General features: G+C 54.1%; 1 protein-coding gene across 5 annotated transcripts in view; it reads left to right on the top strand.

Moving 5' to 3' along the window:
• Nucleotides 1-3,981: 3,981 nt before the first annotated feature.
• ITGB4 (integrin subunit beta 4) overlaps nt 3,982-24,974 on the top strand; it is a 31,749-nt gene continuing 10,756 nt past the window's right edge. For 2 of the 5 annotated variants that reach the window (XM_075518881.1, XM_075518878.1), the window contains exons 1-30: nt 6,477-6,799; nt 6,863-9,386; nt 9,705-9,787; nt 10,308-10,409; nt 10,858-11,062; nt 11,618-11,714; nt 12,157-12,328; nt 13,016-13,279; nt 13,720-13,809; nt 13,981-14,103; nt 14,254-14,421; nt 14,718-14,794; nt 14,949-15,160; nt 15,447-15,550; nt 15,722-15,820; nt 16,466-16,592; nt 16,735-16,854; nt 17,368-17,474; nt 17,803-17,836; nt 18,299-18,487; nt 19,043-19,146; nt 19,587-19,645; nt 20,280-20,303; nt 20,467-20,615; nt 20,695-20,874; nt 22,251-22,399; nt 22,759-22,963; nt 23,906-24,066; nt 24,434-24,614; nt 24,832-24,969. In XM_075518881.1, the coding sequence (XP_075374996.1) occupies nt 9,284-9,386; nt 9,705-9,787; nt 10,308-10,409; nt 10,858-11,062; nt 11,618-11,714; nt 12,157-12,328; nt 13,016-13,279; nt 13,720-13,809; nt 13,981-14,103; nt 14,254-14,421; nt 14,718-14,794; nt 14,949-15,160; nt 15,447-15,550; nt 15,722-15,820; nt 16,466-16,592; nt 16,735-16,854; nt 17,368-17,474; nt 17,803-17,836; nt 18,299-18,487; nt 19,043-19,146; nt 19,587-19,645; nt 20,280-20,303; nt 20,467-20,615; nt 20,695-20,874; nt 22,251-22,399; nt 22,759-22,963; nt 23,906-24,066; nt 24,434-24,614; nt 24,832-24,969 (3,826 nt within the window). In that variant the 5' untranslated portion in view covers nt 6,477-6,799; nt 6,863-9,283. Of the gene's footprint in view, nt 4,478-6,475; nt 6,800-6,862; nt 9,387-9,704; nt 9,788-10,307; nt 10,410-10,857; nt 11,063-11,617; nt 11,715-12,156; nt 12,329-13,015; nt 13,280-13,719; nt 13,810-13,980; nt 14,104-14,253; nt 14,422-14,717; nt 14,795-14,948; nt 15,161-15,446; nt 15,551-15,721; nt 15,821-16,465; nt 16,593-16,734; nt 16,855-17,367; nt 17,475-17,802; nt 17,837-18,298; nt 18,488-19,042; nt 19,147-19,586; nt 19,646-20,279; nt 20,304-20,466; nt 20,616-20,694; nt 20,875-22,250; nt 22,400-22,758; nt 22,964-23,905; nt 24,067-24,433; nt 24,615-24,831; nt 24,970-24,974 lie in introns of those variants that run through there. The other 3 variants (XM_075518879.1, XM_075518882.1, XM_075518880.1) reach the window with 3 other exon arrangements.

Raw genomic sequence — 24,974 nt, 5'->3', positions numbered from 1 at the left:
TGCTCAGTGGAGGGAGGAGAGCTGCTGTGGTGAAGTCATCCTTGGCAGAGTTGGTTCTGCTCTCGCCCTCCCTTCTGAAGTCTCTTCTCCTACCTCCATGCCCTGAGGTGTTGATTTTCTTTCCTATTTGCTTGTTGTGATTTAGAGATCTGTCCTCCTTTGATGCTGTTGCGGGAAGGGATTTTGTGTGTTCAGAATTTACTTTTTATTTTATGTCTCGCTGGGTGCTGCCTAACTGAAAGAGCAGGTGGGGAGGGCCAGCCCTTGCCAGCCCCACCTCAAACTGTAAAATGTGAACACCTGAAGCTATGTTTTAGTTGGATTGCTGCTGTACTGTCTGTTTTATGAGAGTTATTTACTGAGACAAAAAAAAATAAAAGAAAGTCTTCCTTGCCAAGGCTTTGGGCCATGCTAAGGCTTTGCCAGTGACACAGACAGCTCTAGCAGCATGGAGGTGATTGCTTCAGCCGGTGTCTGGCCAGCTGACACCTGCATGAGCTCCTTTCTAGCTCTTCTTCATCCCAGGGGAGAAGCAGCTGTAGCTTTCTGTGAAGCCCTTCAAACAGATGGTCTTTGCAATGTGCCCGGAAAGCTATCAAAGGGTATGGGCTGCTTGCTCCTGTTAAATGTGTGAACCCAGGACAGCCCGGAGTTGTTACCTCCAGAGAAAGAGATGCATTTCAGCAGGGCTCTCTAAGACTGTCAAACATTAAAATAAATAAATCGCTGTTGAGGTGCAAGACCCACAAAGGGGCTGTGAGGTTCCACCAAAGCCTGCTCTTCCTTTTTGGGGAGTGTTTACACCAGTGTATTTATGCTTCTCTGTTACAGAGCAGTTTTCCATCTCTGAGCTTTGCCGTGTGCTGCTGTTCCTCTGAGTGTTTATATTCAACTTCCTTCCTTTTGTTCTGAGCGAGAGTCACGGACACCAATGACTTCCAATATTTAGTCTTTGTTTATTTGAAACTTGTCTTTGGCTGAGGCTGGGCTCATGCTTTTGGTTGCCAATAAACAGCAAAGCACCAGGATTTCACAAGAAAAGGTTTTGCCTTTTCACGTAGAAGGCGTCTGTCTGTCTGTCCTCTACCATGTTTGTATGATTCAGCATTAGGAAGAAAACAAGCCTGCCTTTTGGTGCAGCAATAAAAGGTGAAGTTGCTGGTCCTTTTAACCTCCCTCCTCTTTGCATAGCCTCTTGCAGTGCCTGGAGACCATGACAAAAGGTGACAGTCCACCTTCTCTCCTGGTTTGGGTTGGCTGGCTCTTCACAAGACTCTCGCCCACCCTGTTGAATATGTTGTATGGGGCCAGCCAACACAAACCGGGAGGAAAGGTGGGCTGTCTTGCTAAATCTTTCAAACATAACAGCAGTGTGTTTTCAGCCCTTTGGCAGCTGGGTAAGATGCTAATGTAACCCTGGAAGGTCCTGTTTTCTCTGGATGGATGTTAGGATTGTGGTAGGCTGAAGTTTTATCCTGGATCCTTTACTAACATTTTCCTCTTGTGGTGTTTTGGTGGCCCACTTACCTGTTGCTGCTGGTCCATCCCAGGGGCCAATGGGCATCAGTGATGTCCAGCAAAGAGTTTTTCTTTTAGGTACGTGTTTATGACATAGAACATCCATTGCAAAACAACGGACATGCGTAGTGAATGCTATCTTAGGGGAAAGGCTGAGGAAGAGAACATGGGAGGATTTAATCCTGCACTTTTAATTACCTGGGTAATTATATTAAGCATAATTTAGTGCAATAAATTATGTGCACGTTAATGTACATTAATAATACATTATTAAGCATTCCTTAAATTTATGCCAGATAGCAGGATATTGCTAATACTGTGTACAGTGCGGCTATGGGATCAAGTATTTATTTTTCTTTTAGCAGTGTGTGTTGTTGCAGAATTCAAAAAGGGAATGAATGTGCTCCAGCAGCAGGATCTTGGCTGTAGCCGTTCAACAGAGACCTAGAAAAGCCCTAGAGTCATCTGTGGGTGCACTGTGGTGGCAGGACAGAAAGAAGAAAGGTTCTGTACGAGCTGGCGTGGCATTAAAAAAGAAGGAAAGAATTAACACTAAAACCACTTGTAATTATCAGTAATTGGCACTCCAGGCTGCTGGGGTGAAGGGGAGGGAGATAGTCTCAGGCGGCCCTGGGGCTGTCAGAGTGTCTGTAGGTGAGACCAGAGATACTTTACAGGAGGCAGCGTAAACATCCTCCATCTCAGGTGGAGAAAGGAGGACATCCAGAAACCAAGGACACCAAAGATCGTGGTGGAAGCCGGCTGCTCCCAAGCTTTTCTGGCTGGCTCCAAGTCTCCTGTTGGGGAACCATCACTAAAATACTTTTTTTTTTCTTTTTTTTTTTTTTTTTTTTTTGTAATGTGTTTCTTGCTTGTAGCTCAGACTGCCTTTTTTAACTCCAGAGCCTGGCAGTGTTGCTTACTGCAACACCAAGGGAGGAGAACTGTGGCGGTGGGAGGTAGGCTGGGGCTGACAAGAGCTGGGTGCCGCTGGTGGACGGGACCAGGGGAGGTGAGCAGCCCCATCTGCGAGCACCAGCACGTGCTCCCCTCTGGCCTTGGGAACTGAAGCCCAGCTTTCCTCTATGTGCTGCCTCTGTGGCTTCCCGAGGCAGAGCGGGTCCCTCTGCCTTCAGCCCCTCAACAGTAACGATCTGCTCTTTGCCAGCAGCCACTGCTGTAGCTCGGGCATCAGAGCCTCGTGTCCCAGCTCTGATGTTGCAGTAAATGTCTGTTGCGGTTAAAAACATCCAAACAACAACGTCCCTTAATTTGCAGAATTTTTGTTTAAATATAGGAAATAGCATCTCCAAAAGGGCCAGGGTAATGTCGAGGTTGCCAAGTCAAGTGTTCAGAAACTAGGAAATACCAGACTTAAACTGCCTGGGCCATCTTCAGCTGCGCCCATGCCTGTTTCCCGTTTGCTGCAGTTTTTAATGGCACAAGCACATCCTCCTCTTTCCTGGGGCATAATCCATTTACACATATTTACTTGAGCTTTCTATTTCTTGTAGTGAAAGGAATCCTGCTCCTCGCTTTCATTTGAATCAGTGCTTGGTTACCATCATTAGGGAGTCAATCAGCAGCCACCATGATGCTGTATTAATAATGAAGAGGCCAAAATTGACCTGCTTATATTTTTAATCTCCAAGAAAGGCAGGAAATATGTGACTCTTTCATCTGGCTGTTGCGATTGTTTGTGTCGAAGCTCAGGGGATGCAGTTTTCTTTGCGCGGCTTTATTGGGGAGCTAAAATGCAGCCTCTGCCGTCGCATCTGCTCTGGTGCGTGTACGCTCAGCACCATAAGAGGTGCAACCAGGTCTGAGATGTGACAAACCCTGGCAAAAGGGTGCTGTGGGACAAAAAACCCTCATGTGAACTCCAAACCTTCCTCTGTTGTTCCTTTGACTGGGGAAGGGGTTTTGGATCCAGCGCAGCAGAAGGGCTGGAGGCAGAGGTGGGATTGTGGCTCCTTGCACCCTGGGACCGTGGTAGGATGTCTTAGGAGCAGGTGTGGAGGGGTCTCATTTATGGTGCTACAGGGGGTTGCATTGATCTGTGAGCCGGATCTGTTGCAGATGAGGAGTGGGCTGTTGTGCTCATGCCCTGGATAAAGTGGGATGTGGATCCGACCTCTTTGTGAGCCAGGTACCGAGGCTGAGCTCGGCAGCTGGGTGGTTGTCGTGGCAGGAACTTACCTGATATTTCAGCTGGGGATGATACCCCCACTCGTGCCAGTGGGAAATGTGGAGGAGAAACCCCTGGCAAGGGGGCCGGGGAGCGCCCTCGCCTCTGCCCCGAGGAGGTGGCCGACCTGGCTCCCGGGCAAAGCCGAGCAGCCCACTCCATGTGCCCTTGGCATGGCGGGCTCCTTCCCACTGCCCGCTTAGCCCTTTTCCTGTGGGACAGTGCTTGTGCGGAGGGAGGGAAGGTCCGGGGCAGCTGCACGGGCTGTGCCTGCCCGTCCAGGTGTGCGAGGGAGGAATGCCAACCCCTGAGTCACGGGCACCCCCTCCTCCCTCCCCAGCTGGGATAAAGCTCGTCCTCGCCTGGGATCTGATCTCATTTATCACAGCTCCCACCTTTCCTCCCTGCCAGTGCCCCGGGAGGGAGAGGCAGCAGCTCTGGGACGGTGAGGGGAGCGAGAACAAAGTCGATATTTGACTGGAGGGTACAGAAATCAGCGGGGAGGTATGTGGGATTGTGGGCTGCCTGCCCTCCCCGCCGGACTGGAAGTTGACGTTTAACCGGAAAGAGAAAAGGGACAGAGAATAGAGAGGAGGGAGAAAAAAAAAAAAAAAAAGAAAGAAAAGGCCAAGGCTGGAAATCAAGTCGCAGCAGCAAAGCAGCGCGTTCCCCCTCTGCCTTCAGAAGAATTTCTTGGCTTGGTGTGTGGGTGCCTGTTATTCGGGCTGCAGCAGAGGATTTGGACACTGAATCAGACCCAGCGCTAATGAGGTTTGTGGAATTAATTCATCCGTGCTCTTTAACATCCAGCTTGCTTTAATTTTGCTGTGTTGATTAACCAGGGGATGAAATAAGGTGCGGGACTCCTTGCGTGAGCAGGTAGGCAGGGCACAGAGCGAGGGGGCTCAGCTCCCTGCCTGCTTGTTCCCCCTTTTCCTCTGGTTTGGTTGTCGGACGCCGTCTTGTGCCTCTCGGCTGGCAGGGAAGGGCAGCGCTGGTGACCGAGCAGGGCTTTGCAGGGCTGCACGGGGCAGTTTTTGTATCTGAAGGTATTTGGGTGGGGGGCCGTGGGGTGGAGGTGGGGGTACCACGGTGTGGTAAGGCAGAGAAGAGCCTTTCAGGGACCACTTGTTGCAGGTTTCAAAGGTTGCCCTCTCCATCCGTCCCGCTTCCAGGGGAAAAGGTGGCTGTGCCTTGGAGCTGGCACCCAGGGAAAGCTCTTACGGGTGAAAGCAGTGGCGGTCAGCTGGGCTGTGGGTGGCTCCGACTCACTGAACCCACGGAGGTTGTTTTGCAGAATGGGTGACTGCATGCAAACCCCCTGTGAGGTGGGAGCCAGGGGATGGGGTGTCCCAGGAGGAAAAGACCACAGGGGAGCGGGGGTTCAGGGTGGGCTTTGCTGAACTGCAGATGTTGGGGTATTTGCAATCCGGCAGATCTGAAATACATGGAAAATAGGGAAATAGACGGACAGAAGGATTGGCGTGAGGGAGCTGACAGGCGCAGGTTAGGTGGGGGAAAAGGGCGATGAGGAGCACCCATGGAGGGGAGGGAGAGGAAAGTTGTCTTGTGGGGCCAAAGCAGCAGAGAATGTGCCAGGAGCGGCACGTGGGGAGGCGCAGGGGGGACGGGAGGGTCCTGGGGCTGCGCCGGCATTCAGGCAGCCCTGCAGGCAGGGTCCTGATCTTCCTGCCAGTTCTGCCCCTCGGAGTTCCCCCCTGCCTGAGCCTGGGGGGCAGAGGGAGGAGATGGTACCAGAGCCATCAGCCCTTTGCCAGCCCAAGGTGGTGTTGACCACTCCCTCACCCTGGCAGCTCCGTGTGGGTCCCTGGGCTGGGTCCCACTTGTTTTGTCCTTTGCTGGAGGATGCTGGGGGCCATGTCTGGGGTCTGGAGCTCAACATGGGAGCCGAGATCCCCCTTCTCACTGGAAACAACAAATGGTGACTTGCATGGAGCCTCCCGGCTGCAGAGGCACACCTGAGGGAGGAGGGGAAAGGGATGGGGAAGACAAACAAAATTAAAGACAAATGTGATCTCCTGTTTAAGCAATGCTTTGATTTGCGGGTCAAGCTTTTGATAGTTTTCTGGAGGTCTGTCTTGATAACTTCCAAGTTTTAGAGCACAGCCCCTGGGAGCTCTGCACTGCCACACGTGCCAGGGAGGGAGTAACCTGGGGAGGGAGAGAGCGTGAGTTGCGGCCCCAATCCATGCGCCCACAGCCCTGCCCTGGGAGGAGAACTGAGCCTGCACAAGCCGCTGCAGCTGTTACTGTGCTGCCCGCATGGGAGCGGGACCGGGGTCCCTGGGGGAGGCACCCAGCTGCCTTTCTGCTTTGCCTCCATCACTATTAGCTCTCCCTCAGGACCCCCAGCCCTGCGCTAAGGCTGGTCACAGTGACCAGCACTGCCTGCCCGCCCCAGTACGCTGTAAGTACCGTGGTCCCCAGCACACGTGGGCAAGCAGATGCTCCTCTAGATGACTCCCATCTACCAGGGCATCAGTCCCCTACGCAACCCCAATGCGCCCCTTGGCAGGACAGGGGTGTCTGCAGCCACAAAAAGTTGTGATGCCCACCACAGAGGGAGGAAAGGCTGCACCGGGGAGCTCAAGCATCTCCCTCGCTTTCCCGCTCCTGTGTCCCCAACCTGCTAGCTGTCCCCCACATGGCAGCTGGGACCAGGTTCCCACCATGGGCTCATGGCTCATCATAACCTGCTCCTTGGTCCCTCTCCTCCATCCACCCTGGGGCCATGCCCAGCTTCAGCCTCGTCCTTCCTAGCACAGAGCTGCTGGGGTGGGGATGGGGCAGAGAGGGGACAGGGTGATGAAGCTCTTCTGCTCCAACCCTGTCCCCAGCTCATTGCTGCAGTGGTTTCTTTGGAGCACCTCCTGTTTTGGGGGGTGAGCTACCCAGCCCAGGCTTCTCCAAGCTCAGGGGTTCCCAGAGTCTTTCTGGAGCAGGTTTGTCAGCTGTGCCGAGGTGCAGGCAAAGGCTGGGGGAGCAGGAGACCAGGAAGAAAGGCCAGAGCGATGGTCTGGGACAGGGTAGGACGTTTGTGTGCAGCTGGGAGCTGCTCCGCTTTGTTCCTTGGTTTTGCACAACCGAACAGCTTTTTGTTGTTGTTGTCATGAAAATCCAACCACACCCCTGCAGCTTTTCCAAAGTGAAAGTGGCATTTTCCCTTCCAGAGGACACTTTTGACATCAAGGGATGGCCACTCACATGTTTTTGCACAAATATTATGGGCTGCATTCCTATGGCCAGCAGTGGTGATGCTCTGTGCCACCAACGCCCTGTTCACTGGCAAATGCCTGGTTAAATTCCTTGGAGGCTGACAACTCACACAGGGCACCAGGACATTAATATTGAGCTTTTTATGGTCTTTTATCTCAGGACTTGAAAAGACATGGCAGCAGTTTATGTGTCCAAGGCATGTCCATCCCTCCCTTGGTGACTCTTCCTTGACTTGTGATTAAAGGAGAATGAATTAGGTCTGTACTTGGAGGCTACCTTGGAAGATGGGTGTGTGAGCTGACCAGTCCAGTTCCCGTACTCAAGCCTTTCCTCATGGACTTTGCCATGATGGGAGATGGGATTTGCTGAGTGCTTGGGGGATGTTTTCGCTGTGTTTTTCCTTGAAGTCCTTAAAGGACTTTTCTACCCTTTTATCTCACCTCTAATTGGCATCTCCCCATGCCTCTGTAGAACCGGTTGCTGCAGCTGGCATGGCTCGCTGGGGCGGAGCAAGAGAAAAAGGGATTTTCCTGGCTTCAAAACCCATCCGTCTCTGTGGCAAGGGACACAATGTTTGCCAGCGAGTGGTGGCGTAAGGACTGTTGCTGAAGGAGGTCACGGGCATGTCCAGGGACAAGGATAACTGCCAGCCTCAGAGCCAGTGCTGGGGCTTGGCCGGGGAGACCACCTGAAGCCAAACCTGCAAAGGGCTTGAGCTGGGGACAGTCGGTGTTGCAGGGAGCTGTACTCAGGGGCCACGGGAGGAAAGCAGAGGATTTTCTTGGTCATCTGGTACCTTTACCCATAAGAAAAATAGCACATTGGCTACCAGGTCCTGATGAACAGCAAAGCTTCCCTGGGTGTCCCCTGCAAAGATGCTGCCCTGAGGTTTCTATATTTCTCATATCTCAGCTGTGGGGGGTTAATTACTGTGTGATAAATCTCTCTGAGCACAGCTGACAAGATAAATGAGCTTCCCATGTCTTGTCATGTGTTACCTGTGTATCCAGTGACCATCATGGAGAACAACATGCAAACACCAAGGGAGATGTCCCCTGGCGTTGATGCTATGTTGGTTTGAGCCCTATGCTGCAACGATTTCTGCGAATGCTCACCTTCATGTGTTTGATGTATTTCCATTGGCTTCAGTGGTCGATGCAGGATCCAGCGTGATCCAACGCTGTTGAGACTAGAGTGGGTCTTTGCAGGGGTTTCCCTGGGCCCCAGGTCAGGCTGTTAGTAGCTAAGTCACCAAGTGACCAGTCTGTGTGCTGGATGACCCCCTGGGAACTCAGATATCTTCACTGCACACAACAACTATTCCCATTTTCCTTCCCTGTTTTAAGTTGTTTTCCCATTCTCTTCATTTATTTTAGAGTCAGGGCTTACACAGCGAGAAGCTATAAGACAATTAATTTGCATCTTATATTTCACACTTGCATCTTCCAGAAAGGAGATGCTTTAAAGATGTCTTTACATTAGATTTTTTGCCTCAACTGCTCTCACTTGCCCTGCTGGGGTGCTGGAGTCAGAGCCACCCTCCAGCACAGCAGCTGCAGAGCTCAAGTTCCAGCTTTGTCTCTTTTGTTTACCATGTCCAAATGCTGACTTCTGGATGGCACTGTTTTCTCAGTCACGTGTGGATGCAGGGAGAATGATTCACTCTGTTTAGGATTTGGCCTCTGGATCCACACAAGGGGTCCTGCTGCTCTGGACAGGACAGAGGGGAGCTGCCGGGCTCTCAAGACCACAGATTCATTCAACAGCTCAAGCTCCAAGTCTGGCATTTCCCAAGGCCTCACCCTCTATTTATTGTTGGTTTGACCATCCTGGAAACTCTTAGTGTGATAGGAAATAGCCAAAGGGAGGGGTCTGTTTTGCTTTTGGGGAGAGATGTAGACAGTCGCTTTGTTTTTCTTCTCTCTTTTTTCTTTAACCCACTAGGAAAAGCAAGGTCTTAACCTGGTTGGTGCTCACACATGTGGATGGTGCTGGGCTGTGGCCAGGAGCAGCCTGGGCTCTGGCTGCCTGCACCAACCCCGCTGCCCCGGGGGACCCGCCAACTCCAGGCGCAGGGGTGCTGTGGCACGGCAGCTGCCCTGCCCTGGCATTGCCGGGGACTTTGAGCCTTTCGCACACGCCTGAGCAGAGGACAAGCGGCTCTTGGCTTTGCTTTTGTGCCCTGCCCTGCTGAGATCAGAGATTGCTTCCAGGAATCCGCTTCCCCTGGGTGGGCAGGGCTGTCCCACCCTGGCGGGGCTGGGCAGAGGCTCTGTGGGAGTTGCCCTGGTCGTCTTTGGGACCGTTTCCATCTCTCCACTCTCTGCAACGTAGTGATCCATGTGTTTCAGGAAGAAGAAAATGCATGTGCTGCCACAGGCGTGTGCCGGGCTGCTCCTCCTGTCCCTGCTCTGTGCCACCGGCCTCTGCCAAAGGAGCAAAAGTGAGTGCAGCCCTGGTATGTCCGTCTGTGGTGTCTCCTTGGTGCTGCCCCATGGGGACTGTGCACACACCTCCTGGGCTCCAGAAACGCCAGTCCTCATGCAGATAAGACCTGTTGTGTGCCTTTCCTCCTGTTTTCTGTCTCCTCAGTATTTGGGGCCCCTCTCTTGCTACCCCACTGGTGTTTGGTAGCCAGCTTCCACTAACCACCCAGGCAAAACCTCCACCAACTCCCCCAGGAATGGGATCAGCCTTTCTCATGGCCTCCCATGGCTCACTTGGTTTTCTCCATTCCTGACGCCCTGATCTTTCTTGGTAGATAATCGTTGCGTGCTGTCCCAAGCAAAGAGCTGCACCGAGTGCATCCGAGTGGATAAGGACTGCTCCTTCTGCACTGACGAGGTGAGACCTTGCAGAGGAGCCCGGGGCTCTGCTTCCCACCCTGCTGAGGGAGGGATCCCACCATCCCTGGTGAAAGCTGGGAGAGGGACCCAACAGCAGAGTCAGCTTCTGGCTCCAGCTTCTCTCTGCAAAGAGCTGGTCTGGATGGGAAGCGTCAAAACATGAGTTTCCTTTGGTGCAGACAAATGAGGAGGAAGGGGAGTCCGGGGAAAACTTGCAGGAATACAGGGGTTTATCAGAAAATGCCAGCGTACCAGATCTGAAACAGTGTGTGCAAGGGAGGGAGGGAGAGTCTTATCCCAGACAAGCCAGTAACTCACTGGTGGTTGCATTTCCCTGGTGCTGGGGGACATTGGCTCTTCCTGCGAGACTCATCCCCATCTCTCTGCCCTGCTCCTGCTCCCAAAGGCTCGCTAATGGTCTTGGCAGAGGACCCTGCTTCCTGACAAGTGCCTTTCCCACTTGCACGGATGATTCGCTGCTTTCTGTGGTTGTAATTTTTTTCTTGCCCCCTTGGCAGAGCTTTGAAGAGCCTCGTTGCGACTTGCGGGAGAACTTGCTGCGGTACGGCTGTGGGGAGGCCAGCATCGTGTACACCAGGGGCGAGATGCGGACCCAGCGGGTGGGTACTGGGGAGACAGTCCTTGCTTGGCTTCTCCTGAGGGATCCCACCATTCCCCGTGTCCTTCGTGTCCTTCATCCTCCTCTAGTGTCTTCAGCAGGAAAAATACAAACAGACCAGAGGTCCAGACCTCTGTTTATGTGGGGTCTACTCAAAAACAATGCTCTGCTTTCACTAGCTGATGAACATATCGGCAACCAGCCCTGATCGTTTAGGGCTGGGGTGGCTTTTCAGGCAAAACAGATGTAAGCAAAATGCCAAGGTCTGGAGGAGGCATCCAGCTGGGCACGCGTGGAGGCTGCCTTAGTCCTTGGCTGTACATGAGGGAAGGGAGCATGATCATCCCTGCCTTTCCACTTCCCACGTATCTCCCTGCTCCTTGCCTCCTCCTCATTGCATCTGTGCAGGACGTGGAGTCCATCCCCTTCATGTCACTCTTTCTTCATAGAATTCCAGTATCAACATGTCCCTGCAGAGGACCCAGGTGTACCCCCAGGGCATGTTCATGCGGCTGCGAGCTGGTGAGGAGATGAGCTTCGACATGGATGTCTTCCAGCCCTTGGAGAGCCCTGTGGATCTCTACATTCTTATGGACTTCTCCTACTCTATGTCTGATGATCTGGACAACCTCAAAAGCATGGGCCAAAACCTAGGTGAGACCAGAGCTGGGAGAAGAGGGGAGCCAGCTCCTGTGCTGATGAAGGCAGGCAGCTCACTCCTGCCCGCGGCTGTGAGTTCTCTGCCAGCACCGGAGAAAGGGATACAACTGGCAAAGGGCTGAGAGGTGTCTGTTTTAATTAGAGTTTCTTATTATTGCTGCTTTGTGCAGCTTTATGGGGGGATGTCTCTCCTGGCCCTGCAGGGATCACCACGTGTGCTCTCTCCTTTCAGCCCAGTGTGGGAGCTGGTGCCCTGCAGAGTTGATCTGTGCAGTGGCTTTGAGTGGATCTTGAACCTATAGGTGTGGTGTGTGCTATTGCAGAAGCTCCAGTATTGGAAAGGGGCTACCAAAGGTGGTATAGGTTTCTACCCCAGAAAAGACAAGCCCCAAGCCCAAAAAGCTTAAAAGCTGACAGTTCAGGAGTCTTATCTAAGATCTGACCAGCAGAGAAGAAGCCCAGGAAAGGACTTCTTTCCCTGGAGCAGCGACCTCACAGGCATCTCTTTATTCACATTGTCTCTTCCTCCCTCCCTTCCTCTCCTCCCAGCGGAGTTCCTGCAAGCTCTAACCTCCAATTACACGATTGGATTCGGCAAGTTTGTGGACAAAGTCTCATCCCCTCAGACAGACATGAGACCTGAGAAGTGAGTGAGGCCAGTGGGTCCCCAGGATGGGAGCAGAAGGGAGGGCAGGCGCCTTCTGTTTCTCTGTGGCTTTCCTGATCTTTACCGCCTACAGTGCGAGAGCCTCCGTCCATCTCTCTCCCTTCATTGTGAATGTCTCCCCTGGCCTCCCCACCCTGTGCTCAGGGCTTGCTGTAGCACCATGCCAATGCCAGCAGCGTCCTCCTCCGCTTTCAGACCTTCCCTGCTCTGCCACAACAGGTTACATGTCTTGTTTTCTCCTCCATCTCTGCCCTCATCCCTTCTACCTGTCAGTACTGATGGCTTGCCAACTCAACTTCATGTCTTTGCTTGAGGGAACTCCCCAGCCCCCGGGTGCTCTCCCCATCCTTCCTCTCCTTGCACCCAGGCATCCCTTTGTTCCTGCCTGCTGCAAAAACCCTTCTCTCCCTTTCTCTCCTAGGCTGCGCGAGCCCTGGAACAACGCCGACTCCCCCTTCTCCTTCAAGAACGTCATCCGCCTGACCAGCAACATCAACTACTTCAGCCGGGAGCTCAGGAAAGAGCGCATCTCTGGCAACCTGGATGCCCCTGAGGGCGGCTTTGATGCCATCCTGCAGACAGCTGTTTGCAAGGTGATGGTGGCCAGGGATGCAGGAGCCGTGTGGCCAGGGCTCCATTTTTAATGAGTGGATCTTCTTGATACTGGGTGATGAGCAAAAGAGCAGCATGCTAGGCAGCTGACAAGACAGCTGGGGAGCCCAAGTTATACATTCAGCTACAGTCGGTTCTTGCCGTCCCAGCCGCATGCTGTCGGTGCTGAGTTGTTTTGCATTCCCAATTTTTCCTAGGTCTTAGACCATCTGTGTGTGTATCTCTGGTGTTTGATCCCCAGCACAGGAGCAGCTTGCTGGGCACCCTCCGTGTGCTCTTTGCTCTGTCCCACTTTGTGCCCACAGTGGTGAAACTCTGCTCCCTGGAAAACAGCCCGCTTGGGCTTGGCCATTTGGCTGAGGGATGAGCACAGCTCCAAACACATCCACAAAAGCGTGGGGTTTCCTCCTGTGCATATATGTGCCTGGCACCAAGCTGCTGGGAGACATCCTATGCATTGGGGGTGCAGATGCGGGAAGCGGAGACCTGCTGGCTTGGATTCCCAGGGCTATGTAGCTGGTTGCATTTGCTGCCGAGTGGAGGTGGTGCCTTGCCCCTTGGGTTTTCCATCTCCTGCCAGTGCTGGCCTGCCAAAGGCTGCAAGTGCTGTGCAGCAGTTTGGGGCGGACACAGAGATAAAGGTTCCTTTTCTTCCTCCCCGGCTGTAGGATAAGATTGGCTGGCGGAAGGACAGCACTCACCTACTTGTGTTCTCCACCGAATCGGCCTTTCACTATGAAGCTGATGGTACCAACGTCCTGGCAGGGATCCTGACAAGAAATGATGAGCAGTGTCACCTAGACACCAATGGCACCTATGTGTATGACACCAAGCAGGACTATCCTTCGGTGCCCACCCTGGTGCGCCTGTTGGGCCAACACAACATCATCCCCATCTTTGCTGTCACCAACCACTCCTACAGCTACTACGAGGTGAGGAGACCATGGTGGTGGTGCCACATGGGCTTACCTTTCCTCCGGGACCATTGCTCCTCTGGCTGCAGCTTGGCTGTGAGGAGAAAGTGTTCTCCCATCCCTTGTCCCCCAGTGCTAAACCAGCACCTTCATACTTTGGGAGGGTGCCACAGTGTGTTGGGGGGCTGCTCTGGGTCATGGGAGGTCTCAGGATGTATTATTGGGTGCAGGAATCTAGGCTCCTAGAGGTCTCCCCGTGTTGGTGTCTGTTTCTTGTAAAGCAGTGGGGACACAGAGCTGGAGAGTAATTTAGGCTGGAAGGAACCTTTGGAGAGTAATTTAGGCTGGAAGGAACCTTTGGAGGTCTCTGGTCCAAGTCCTGCTCAAAGCAGAGCCCACTTCAGTGCTAGAGGAGGTTTCTCAAGGCCTTGGCTCAGGGGGATCCTGTCTCTCTGCAGAAGCTGCACAAGTATTTCCCCATCTCTGAGATCGGGGTGCTCCAGGAAGATTCTTCCAACATCGTGGAGCTGCTCCGCACAGCCTTTGAGGTAACAGTGCTCTCTGCGGCTTTGCTCTCGCTCTCAGGGAAGGCAGAGGGCGGGCACCTCCTGCCCAGGAGAGCAGGCAGGAGGCAGGATGCAGCCCCTCTGGGGCAGGCCATGGGGTGGTCGCAGGTGTACTGCTGAAAATCAGTGTTGTGGTTCTCTTCTGCCACCCAGCGCATCCGCTCCAAGATGGACATCCGGGCTGACTTTGTCCCCAAAGCCATGAAGACAGAGTTCACCTCCTTGATGTATGAAAAGACAGAATCTGGTTCCTTCCACATCACCCGTGGAGAAGTGGTAAGTCCTTGGATGGCCCCAGAGGAAAGGAGCATGTGAGGGGCTGAGCCCTCCACTGCATCTCTTCTTCCCACTTCACCTGGGCTCGGTCCGGCTGAGCTGTGGTCCAGCAGAGCTGGCTCACCCCTGCGGCATCTCCCTTCCTTCCAGGGCAAGTTCAATGTGCGTGTGAAGGCGCTTGAGTACATTGGTGGGCAGCACGTCTGCAGCCTCCCTGAGAAAGACCGGCAGGGAGTTATCCACGTGAAACCCACGTCCCTGAGCGACAGCCTCAAAGTCACAGCCTCTGTCATCTGTGACGTGTGTCCTTGTGAACAGGTACATGGGGGCGCGTGTTGCAGAGAGATGTCCTCCTCCTGGCCAGCCTGGGGTGGGAATGTGTTGGTTGGCACGTATGGGTCCTCCTGGACCCCTCACCATTGCTCAGCGGAGGCTCAGCCTGGCCAAGAAGAACGATCTTCATCGCTACCTGTACCAAGCTGGGCACGTTTTCCTGTGGCAGGGCTCAGTCTTGTGGGCAAAACTTTGCCCCTAGATCTGCCTTTCTGATTCCTGAAATGGTCTCAGGGGCAGCCAAGCCCATTCGGCAACACCTCTTCTCTCTTCTCTTACAGCAACAAGACTTTAACTCAGCCAAGTGCAGCGTCCATGGGGACTTCGTCTGCGGACGGTGCATCTGCCACCCGGGCTGGTAAGGACTTTGTCCAGCTCTGTACCCCTCCCAGGGTTCCTGCTGGGTCTGGGGACTCACAGTGACACACTCTCATGCCCTGGGCGTTGTGCCCAGGACCCTGCTGTCCTGCACTCTGCTCCTGCCTCTCTCAGCACCATCTCCTTCCCACCAGGCGAGGGGACACATGCAACTGCTCCCTGGCGTCGTCCCCCAACAATAAAGCCTGCATCCGCCCTGGAGATGTGGAGCTGTGCTCAGGCCGGGGCGAGTGCCTGTGCGGGAAGTGCCAGTGCTACTCCGAGGACCTGACGCAGCGCTTTGATGGGGACTTCTGCGAGTACGATGTCCTGCAGTGCCCGCGCACCTCCGGCTTCCTCTGCAACGGTGAGAGCAGCCCCACCACCCCCAGCATCCCCCAGCTGTGGGGTGCACTGTGCCCTGCTCTGTGCCAGTGGCATAGGCAGGGTGTCCCTGGGTTGGTAGCACTGGCATGGGGAGTTGAGTGACCAGCAATGGGCTGCGGGGACACTGCACTTGCGAATGTGCAGGGAGGGTGCCGTGGAGGCTCTTTGCACCCCAAGGAAAGCGGGAGAGCCGGGGCAGCCTGAGAGCAGGGCCAAGGGAGCAGCGCAGCACTGGTCCCTGGGTAACGCCTCCTCTTGCGTCGCAGATCGTGGTCGCTGCTCCAAGGGCGCGTGCGTGTGTGAGAGCGGCTGGGAGGGTCCAGGCTGTGAATGTCCCACGAGCAATGACACCTGCATCGACAGCCGAGGGGTAGGTCCTGCCCTGCCTGTGTGAGGGACGACTGGACCAGGCAGGGCTGTAGCAAATTGCCCCAATGCCAGATGTTCAGGGCTGCTGGGAGCTGGCACCTTGCTTGACTCCCAGTGCCACTGCATGTCTACGATTGCTCTTGGACCCCGACTGTCACCTCTTCCCTCCCAGGGCATTTGCAATAACCATGGGAGATGTGAATGCGGCAGATGCATCTGTGACAAGGCTTCGCTGTACACCAGCTCCACCTGCGAAATCAGCTACTCCCTGGTGAGGCTCAGCCTGGGTTCCTCTGGGTTTATCACTTTTCCTTCCCATGTAGAGCCTCCGGGGAAAGAAAGCAAAGCAGAGATGAATGCATATCTTGGTCAGGAGCAGAATCCTGAGCAAGGGTTGGTCTTGCCTATCCAGCCTTCGGTGGCCAGGAGGGGTCTGGTATGGGAGCTGTTTTGCAGCTGCAGGCTTTCTTTGCCCTCCAGTTCACCAGCAGCAACTGATGAATGTCCGTCTGTGTTTATCTGCACACTGGTGAAGGGCAGAGGTTTGAGGCTTGGCTCCTGGCTTGTTCTGATTTGTCTCGAGACTGGAAAAAACATTTCATGGTCTCATGCCTGTTTAGCCCATTGAGAAACATGGGCTAATCCTATGGTGGGAGTCGAGAAAGCTGGCTTGGTTGTATTTTGGGAAGGCCCTCCGAGAAGATCTAATCACTGCCCAAACGCAGGCTGTTGGTATAAGAGATTTTGGAGCCGGCTTCATTAGTTGCTTGCTCTCTGTTATTCCTCTTTTCGACCTTGCCCTGGCACTGGGGTGAGGACACCGTGTTGCCTCTCCAGCTCTGCCTTTTGGAGGCGATGTCCTCCCTTGCTCCCCATGGGCTGTCTCCTGACCATCCCACCTTGCATCTCTGCCCAGGGCTTCCAGGCTGTGTGCGAGAGCATCCGGGACTGTGTTCGCTGCCAGGCCTGGGGAACAGGTAACATGAAAGGGAACTGCAGCACGTGCCACCTCCAGATCCAGATGGTGGAAGAGCTGAAGAAAGGTACTGGGAGAAGTGGAGCTGGGTGCAGACACGTGTGGCTTGTCTCCTGTGGGCCCTGCCCCGTGTGTGTGTGCATGTGGGGCTGCTCTCCAAGCTTTTCCTGGTCCTGATGACTTTGCAACCGTGTCCCCTCTCTCTGTAGAGGAGGCCAGCGAGCACTGCTCATTCCAGGACGAGGAGGACGATTGCACATACCACTACACCCTGGAGGGAGACCCCACTGTCCTCCCCAATACCACCGTCCATGTGCAGAAGAAAAAAGGTGAGCAGGGACCTGGCAGGAGGGGATGTCCAGCCTGGGGTCTGGATCAGCAGTGACCGGCTCCACAGCACCTCTGGTTCCCGCTTTGTCCCTTTGCTGTGCCCCTGGGCAGGGTCAGCTGCAGGCAGTACCTCCCTGCCCACCTTCCTGCGTGACAGGGGTGGGTGGCGTTGGCTGTCACATGAACTGCAAGGAGTGGAGTGTAGCATCCTCAGAGACCAGCATCTTTAGACATGAGTGCCTTTTTGCTGCTGGCATGGGCAGGGACTGATGCGAGGTGCGGAATAGCCCCTTGGGATGGCTGGATGTGAGCGAAGAGGTGGGATAGTTCTCCCTGAACAGCACTTTTTGTTGTGAGCACCAAGAGAGAAGTTCCGGAGCTTAACTGGGCTGCTCCATCCCTTAAAGAGCTGTGGTCCAGCCTTTCCCCTCTGTCCCTGCCTCCCCACTCCCTCCCTGCACACACCACGCAGGGGGGTTGATGCCCAGGAGTGATGTTGCTGTCGCTTGCAGAGTGCCCGCCGGGGAGCTTCCTCTGGCTCATCCCACTGCTCATCTTCCTCATCCTGCTCCTGGGGCTGCTGCTGCTGCTCTGCTGGAAGTTCTGCACCTGCTGCAAGGTGAGCACCTCGGCTGGCAGCCCCAGCCCGAGGAGAGGACCAGATAAAGGCCAAAAACGTGACAAATTTCCAGAATCCATCCAGCCTCCAGCATGGCCAGATTGGCAGGGCCTGGGTCCTAGAGGTATCTAGCAGCTCTGCTGTCACCGACACGAGTTGCTGTGGGATTTCCCCCACTGAAGGGATGTCTGGCTAAAATCAGCTTCCAGAGCCCCATCCATCCGTTGCCAACCCACCCCCACTGATGTGAATCCTCCCAGCTGGAGACGTGGGGGTTTTTTTGCCCTTGGCTGCAAAGTGATTGTGTCTTTGGTCATTTGTTTTCTAGGCTTGCCTGGCCCTGCTTCCCTGCTGTGCACGAGGTACCAGCCCTTTGAACTGGGGGGGAGAGGGATCTGTGGGGTTCACTGCCTTCCGGGGCTGGGGGGGCGTGCTGGGATAAGCATCCCTCCTCCTCCTCCTCCTCTCTGGGCTGGGGAGGTGGATCAGGGGAAAAGCTCCTAGCAGAGAGCCTGAGCCAAGGAGCCCTTGAGCTGCTGCTCCACTGCTCCTCCCTGCCCCACACCCTGGTGTGCCCTACTGGGAATCCCGCTGCTGGCTCTCGTCTGACCAGTGTTGCTTGTAATGCCTGCCTGGTGTGACGTGCTCTCCCCATTCGTGGACACCCCTTGCCCTCTCCACCCCACTCCACTCCTGACATCCCAACACCCTTAGCGTGATGGTAGCCCTAAAGATTCCCCAGAACAAAGTCTCCGGTGTTGGGAAGTTGATGGCTGGTGTTGTCCCAGTCTGCCCAGACTCTGACCCTGCCCCTGGCTCTGCAGGTCGCACCATTGGCTTCAAGGAGGACCACTACATGCTTCGCCACAGCCTCATGTCCTCTGACCACCTAGACACCCCCATGGTCCGCAGCGGGTCTCTCAAGGGTCGGGACACAGTCCGCTGGAAGATCAACAACAACGTTCACAAACAGGGCTTCACCTCCCTCCCTGCGCCCAACCTCAAAGATCTCGGTGAGTGCCACATCTGAGGAACAGGGTGTGGGAGATGCTGCCTATAGAGATGCTGTGGGAGCCGTAAAGGACACGAACCCTTGGTGGCGGCCACCAGCTCCAGCAGCCATGGTGCTACCTCCAAGCCCAGTTGCAAGGGGGGTTGTTCCTTTATCTGCTTCTATCCTGGGGGAAGCTGAGCAGCACATTCCTGTGTTCAGCCCTGTAGCAGGACAGGTGGTAGCCTTGGAGACCTCCTGACAGCCTGGCCACGTGGTGGACGTACCCTGCATGTGTCTTAGTCTCATTAGCTCAGTGACCCAGCCTTGATTTCGCTGCCTCATCAGTCCAGAGCCACCACTGGACAATGTTTCCTTTGCTGGATCTGGCAGAGAGCTTCCCAGTTAGCCCTCCAGTTCTCAGAGGGTTTTCTCTGCTGGTGCTTTGGGGTTTGGGTGCCAGTGATACAGGATCTGCACACCGAGCATCATGCGTGTCCCCATGCTTCCAGCTTTTGGCTGGGTTATTTCTCTGACCAAGAAGGAAGGAGTTTGACTTGGGAATTTCTCTTTCCAGTTCCCTACAGCCTGTCTTTGAGGCTGACCCGGCTTTTCACACAGAACCTGGTGAAGCCGGACACCCGGGAGTGCGAGCAGCTGCGCAAGGAAGTGGAGGAGAACGTACGAGCCCAGGCGTGAGGGGGGCTTGGGGTGGGACTGGGGGATAGCCATGCTGAGGGGGTGTCTGCGATGCTGGGGAACGGGGAGTGCCCCTTCCCTGTGAACCCAGGCAGCTCTTGAAAGGAAGAAGCAATTTTTCCTCTTTCTGAAAGAAAGCACAGATTTTAAGATCACAATTGTGAGAATTATCAAAGCATCACATTGATGAGATTTGAGGTTTGCTTCAGGGCATGTGGTCTGAAGCTCCTGTTTGGCTTCAGTTCGCAGCCATATTCTGGGGAGAAACCATGTGGTGGTCTCTGCCTGGCATGGCAGGGTGAGGTGGGAGGACCTGGGGGTGGCCAGAGAGTTCTCATGTTTGCTGGCAGCAGCGTCTGCTTGCTGAACGCATCCCTGTTCAGCAAGGGATGTGTTGTGAAAGTCCTTCTTGCTCCTTGCAGCTGAACGACGTTTTCAAGCATATCCCTGGCTGCCACAAGCTCCAGCAGACCAAGTTCAGGTGAGTCACTGGGGGAGAGACTTCCTGCAGGGCAGGGTTCCCCCAGGGCCCTTCTGATGAAGGAGTGGACCAGAGGGCTGGGATGTGAAATCTGGGATGCCGGGAGGCAGCGTGGTCTGTGAACCACCTCTGGCACAACCACAAGCCTGGTGCGGTGCTTCGCCCACCCAGGGCTGCAGAGCAGAGCCCACCCAGCTGTGCAGGTGATCTCAGCTGCATCTGGCTTTGGACCTGAGACTCGTACAGACGGGGACAAATCCTGGTCGCATGGTGCTCAATGGGAAAATTCCCATTGACTTCAAAAGCTTCAGCCCTGTGCAAAGTTACAAATGCCTGGTGCAGGACGGAGGATTCTGGGGATGCTGGCGCTGAGCAGGGAGCGTTATCCCCTTCCCACGGCTCTGACCAGATGTGATCTCCCCTGTGGGCATGTTCCTCATTGCATTGGGAAACCCAGGGCTGGAGGGAGCAGCCAGGCAGGAGGGAACATGCGATGGGGCCATGGGCTCTGCAGGATGGGTTGGCACCCGCAGGGCAGCTGCCACGGCTCAGGCCTGCACAGGGCTGTGATTCATGCAGAACTTTGTCTCCCCAAATGCGTTAGTCACTCTAATCTGTTTTTTTTTTTTGCCAGGTTACAGCCCAATTCTGGGAAAAGGTAAGAGGAACTTGTAGCCCTCTCTTGTGCTGCTTCTCCCTCTTTGTACACATGTGTGGGGTGACTGAATGCCTCACGCACTGACTAGTCCCTCCAGCTGCTACGTGAGATGAGCAACCCTGGCCTCAGCTCTTACCTGGCTTTCTCTTCGCACCGGTTGCAGGCAGGACCACACCATTGTGGACACAGTGCTCACTGCCCCTCGCTCAGCCAAACCAGAGATCATCAAAGTGGTGGAAAAGCATGTTTCCCACGAGGCTTTCAATGACCTGAAGGTTTCACCTGGTTATTACACTGTGACCTCAGACCAAGGTAGGGAGCAGAGTCCAGCGTTGCCTCCTGGTTGGGCAGGGGGGCATTTCCCACCTCTCACCATTGCACCTTCCCGTAGATGCTCACGGGATGGTGGAGTTCCAAGAGGCCGTGGAGCTGGTGGATGTCCGTGTCCCACTCTTCATCAGGGAGGATGATGATGATGAGAAGCAGCTGCAGGTGGAGGCCATTGATGTCCCCACCGGCATCGCAGAGATTGGACGCAGGCTTGTCAATATCACCATCATCAAAGAACAAGGTGAAGGGCTGCGACCATGGCACAAGATGAAGGGCGTTTGTGTTTGAGTGTCCCATGTCCAGATGGACTCGTGGTTTCTAAGGATGCACAGCCTGCGTATCTGAGCTCCCCCAGATCACAGACCAGAGACTTGCTTGGTGACTCCTATCTTAAGTCACCTGGGTCTAAACTAGAGCATGTTTTAAAGCATCCAAAGGAGGGTCATCATCCCTGGTGACAGAGACCCAAACATTTGACCATCACAAGTTTAGATGCTATCAGTTCCATGGCAGATACAGGGTTGACCTCTGCTGCTCCAGTTCATGGCTTGCTGGAGTAAAGTAAAACCTCTTTGCTGCTATGCTGTGCTTGGGGCAGATGAATGTCCCCAGCAGTTTGCCTCTGCTTCCTTTCTGGTTGTTTTGAGCAGGGAGCATGAGTCAGGAGTGGTAAAGTCTCCAGCCCATGCGGTAATATTTCATACACAGTTCACACCCACGGGTGATAAGAACTCTGTTCAGGGAGGACACCTGTGAAACAAAATTCGTGGAGACTACCCTTTAAAATCCAAATCTCCCAACAGATGAATCGGAGTTTCAGAGTGCCCCCAAAATAAAACTCAATAGCAACGGAGTTACTATTAAGCAGGCATCCTTTATTACAGCGCTGGGCAGCACTGGGGATCGCTCCACCATAAGTGCTCCGACAAACAAGCAAGATCGCAGAGGCTATATGTTGCAAAATCATACATATTCATAAGATTAATTTTTATAAACATGAGATTTCTTGGAACTCATTAATATATGTAAATGTGTCTGACACATGTGTACTTAAGTCCTTAGGTGGTCGTTAGGGATCCTCTGGTGGTCGTTGGAGGAAGTCAGTAGTCTTCATCGCTCTGACCGCTGACTGAACTTTGTCTTTACGCATGCTCAGTCCATTTTTGTCTTGCTCATACCTTCCTTGCATATCCAAAACTAGGTGGTTCTTGTGCAGCTTCTCCTTATCAGCCCTTTCCAGAGACACAGGGCCTGAAGAATTCCTTTTTATCTATCTACATTGCAACTATCTCAGCTAACCAAGGATTTAACACAGGCAAAGCATTCTTACTCTAATGATTATTATTGTGGGGGGGAAAGACCACATGTAGGTTTCCTTCAAATAAAGAATGCTTGTTAGCAATTCTACTATCTAAACTTCCTTACTTAAGGCCAACAATACTGGCAAGCTAGGCTAAATTATCTGCGAAAGGGAAACTAAAAGGAAACATTGAACAACCAAGATATTTACAACATTTCTTTTTGTCTTTGGGGATTTTAGCTCTTTTCACCTGCGTATTTGTAATGTGATTCTTCATGTATTTGCTCTACACGTTCATTCTCTCCTGCCCCTTCCAGCCAGCAGCCTCATCACCTTCTTGCAGCCAGCCTATTCCCACAGCCGCTTTGATAAGCTGGCCAAGATCCCTGTCCTCCGGGAAATCATAGACAACGGGAAATCCCAAGTCACCTACAGGACCCGGGATCTCACCGCCAAAAATGGCAGGGTAAGGGTGATGTTCCTGTCCTTGGCAGGCAGGAACGAGTGGGCACAGAGGGCTGGGAAGGAACCGACCCCAGGGCTGCAGAAGAGTAGCTGATCAGGCTCAAAGGGGATGTGGCTGGGAGAGGGGAGACCCAAGGCTTGAGGTTAGCACAAGGGCAGACATTTACCTCCATCCCTTGCTCCCTGTGCCTCAGGGACCTGAGAAGCTGCCTGTACCTGAGGCAGAGGGTACTGGCTGCCCCCTGAGCTGTGGGCACTGGGAGGCAAGTGGGGATTCACTGGGAGATGAGGGGAAGCTCTCTGTGAGCCTTCTCATGGATGCTGTGGGCTATAATCACGCACCTCGTCCTTCTCCTCCAGGACTACATCTTCACAGAGGGTGACCTGGTCTTCCAGCCTGGGGAGACCCGAAAGGAGGTGCAGGTCCCCTTGCTGGAGCTGACTGAAATAGATACCCTCCTACACAACTGCCAGCTCAAGCAGTTCGCCATCGACCTCCTCCATCCCAAGCATGGTGCCAAGATCGGCCGATACCCCCAGACCACGGTGACCATTGCCGACCCAGGTAAGGGCTGGCAGCCAGGCAGTGGGGAATGGCAGCAGGGGTTGTGGGACCCCCACACCGGGCCAGCCCACCCCGAGGTGCTGTACAGAGCTCTAGCCCTGCTCCTCACGCAAAAAGCGGCAATGAGGTTTCTCCAGCTCCGACTGGTAGATTTGGGCCTCCCTCTAGAGGCATTAGTGGGTATAGACAGTGGGTAGGAAGAAGATGGATAATCTACCTCGCAAAAGGAAATGGAGTGGATTCTTCATTCCTTTTCCTTGGGGATTTGAATAAAAAGCTATAAAAATAGGGGAGAGGTGGGACTTGCCATGAGCTGTGCTTGGTGGTTCCTGTGGCTGGACAAGCAAAACTGTCATCAAGCGGGTCGATAACGTAAAGGTATTTATCACAGTACTGGTCATGAATACTAGGGATACAAGAAAGTCCCTTGTCACTGGACCAACCAGAACTGCTTCAGGGGCAGGCACTGGAGCTGGAGAGGTTCCAGAGAGCTCTCGGCTGGACTTGGTGGGTTTCCAGGAGAAGCAACTGGGCGACGTGAGAAGGCTCTGCCCATCTCCGTCTTCTCTCATGGCTGCGTAGAGCAACTGATCAAGATGTTGAAGCATTATTAAATATATTCAGACAGAGCTAAAGATTTTCAGAGGCAAGAAGGTGGTCTCTTCATTTCTTCCTAGTTGGGCAGCCTGTGAGAAGCATCAGGAGGTGCAGGACGTGGGGGGTCTGAGCCCAACTCTCATGCCAGCTTGCTATGTGGCTTTGGTGGGATGTTATCACCAAGTGCCTCAGTTTCCCTTCTCTACAAAGGGGATCTGCCCCTCAGAAATGCTTTGAGATGCTCACTCAGGATGGCAGGGCAGTGCTAGAGAGAGGCACACTTCCTTCATTTCCTTCCATGCAGGGGACTAGCACTCATGTGACCTTTCTTCCTCATGTCTGCAGAGGTGGTGGATGGTGTCCCCTCGATGACTGGCCTGAGCCAGGTCTCCCAGTCCCCCAAAGGCCGCCTGAGTGCACCACTTAATCCCAATGCCCATGCTTTCGGCTCCAGGGAAATCCGCTTCAGCTGGTTTACTCCACCGGGAAAACCTCTGGGGTACAAGGTAAGGGGTGAGTGGATCCCAGGGGAGGGTGTGGGTCCCATCCTGCAGGTGTTTCACACACGCAGCCATTTGTTCCGAAGGGATGGGGAGAAGATGCCCAAAGCAGGGAGCAAGCTCACCCTTCTAGCCCCCTCCATCCTTGAGGGACCATTGCTGGGTGGATGTGGGATTTGCAGGAAAGATTCCTGGTGGTTTCATCTCCCTTTCCATCACTTACCATGAAGTGCCCAGACTGTTCTGGCCTCCCATTTCAGAGGAATGGCACAACACCCTGGCTTTCCCAGAGCAGATCTAATAAGAGATGGGGAATTTCTCACCTGTTATGGTGAGGAGCTGAAGGAATCATGGCTTGCTCTTGCTTTGCCAGGTGAAATACTGGATCCAAGGGGACCCCGAGTCAGAAGCCCATCTCATCGATGTCAAAGCACCACCAGCAGAGCTGAGTAACCTCTACCCCTTCTGCGACTACGAGATGCAAGTCTGCGCCTACAACGCCATGGGTGAAGGGGCTTACTCTGACATCATCCACTGCCGCACGCTTGAGGATGGTGAGCAACTCTGCACTTTGCTTCTCACCATGTGGGAGCAAGTTGGTGCCTGTGCACCTGGCATGGGGTCGGGGCTCCAGCCCTGAGCTTCTGATGGTCTTGGGGACAAGCACTGAGCAACCACTGCGACCCAGCTGTGATCCGGGGAGCTCTGGGCATCTGTGTGCGCTGGCTCCCAACTTGCAGTAACCTGGACCCTTTGCTCTTGCCTTTCCAGTCCCTAGTGAGCCTGGCCGCTTGGCTTTCAATGTCGTGTCTTCCACTGTGACGCAGCTGAGCTGGGCTGAGCCTGCAGAAACCAATGGGGAGATCACGGCCTACGAAGTCAGTTATGGACTCGTTAATGAGGACAACGGTAAG

The sequence above is a fragment of the Mycteria americana genome, chromosome 16 (assembly GCF_035582795.1).
Source record: "Mycteria americana isolate JAX WOST 10 ecotype Jacksonville Zoo and Gardens chromosome 16, USCA_MyAme_1.0, whole genome shotgun sequence".
In the NCBI taxonomy this organism is placed as follows: Eukaryota; Metazoa; Chordata; class Aves; order Ciconiiformes; family Ciconiidae; genus Mycteria; species Mycteria americana.
This window is presented reverse-complemented; position numbering and strand designations above follow the sequence as displayed.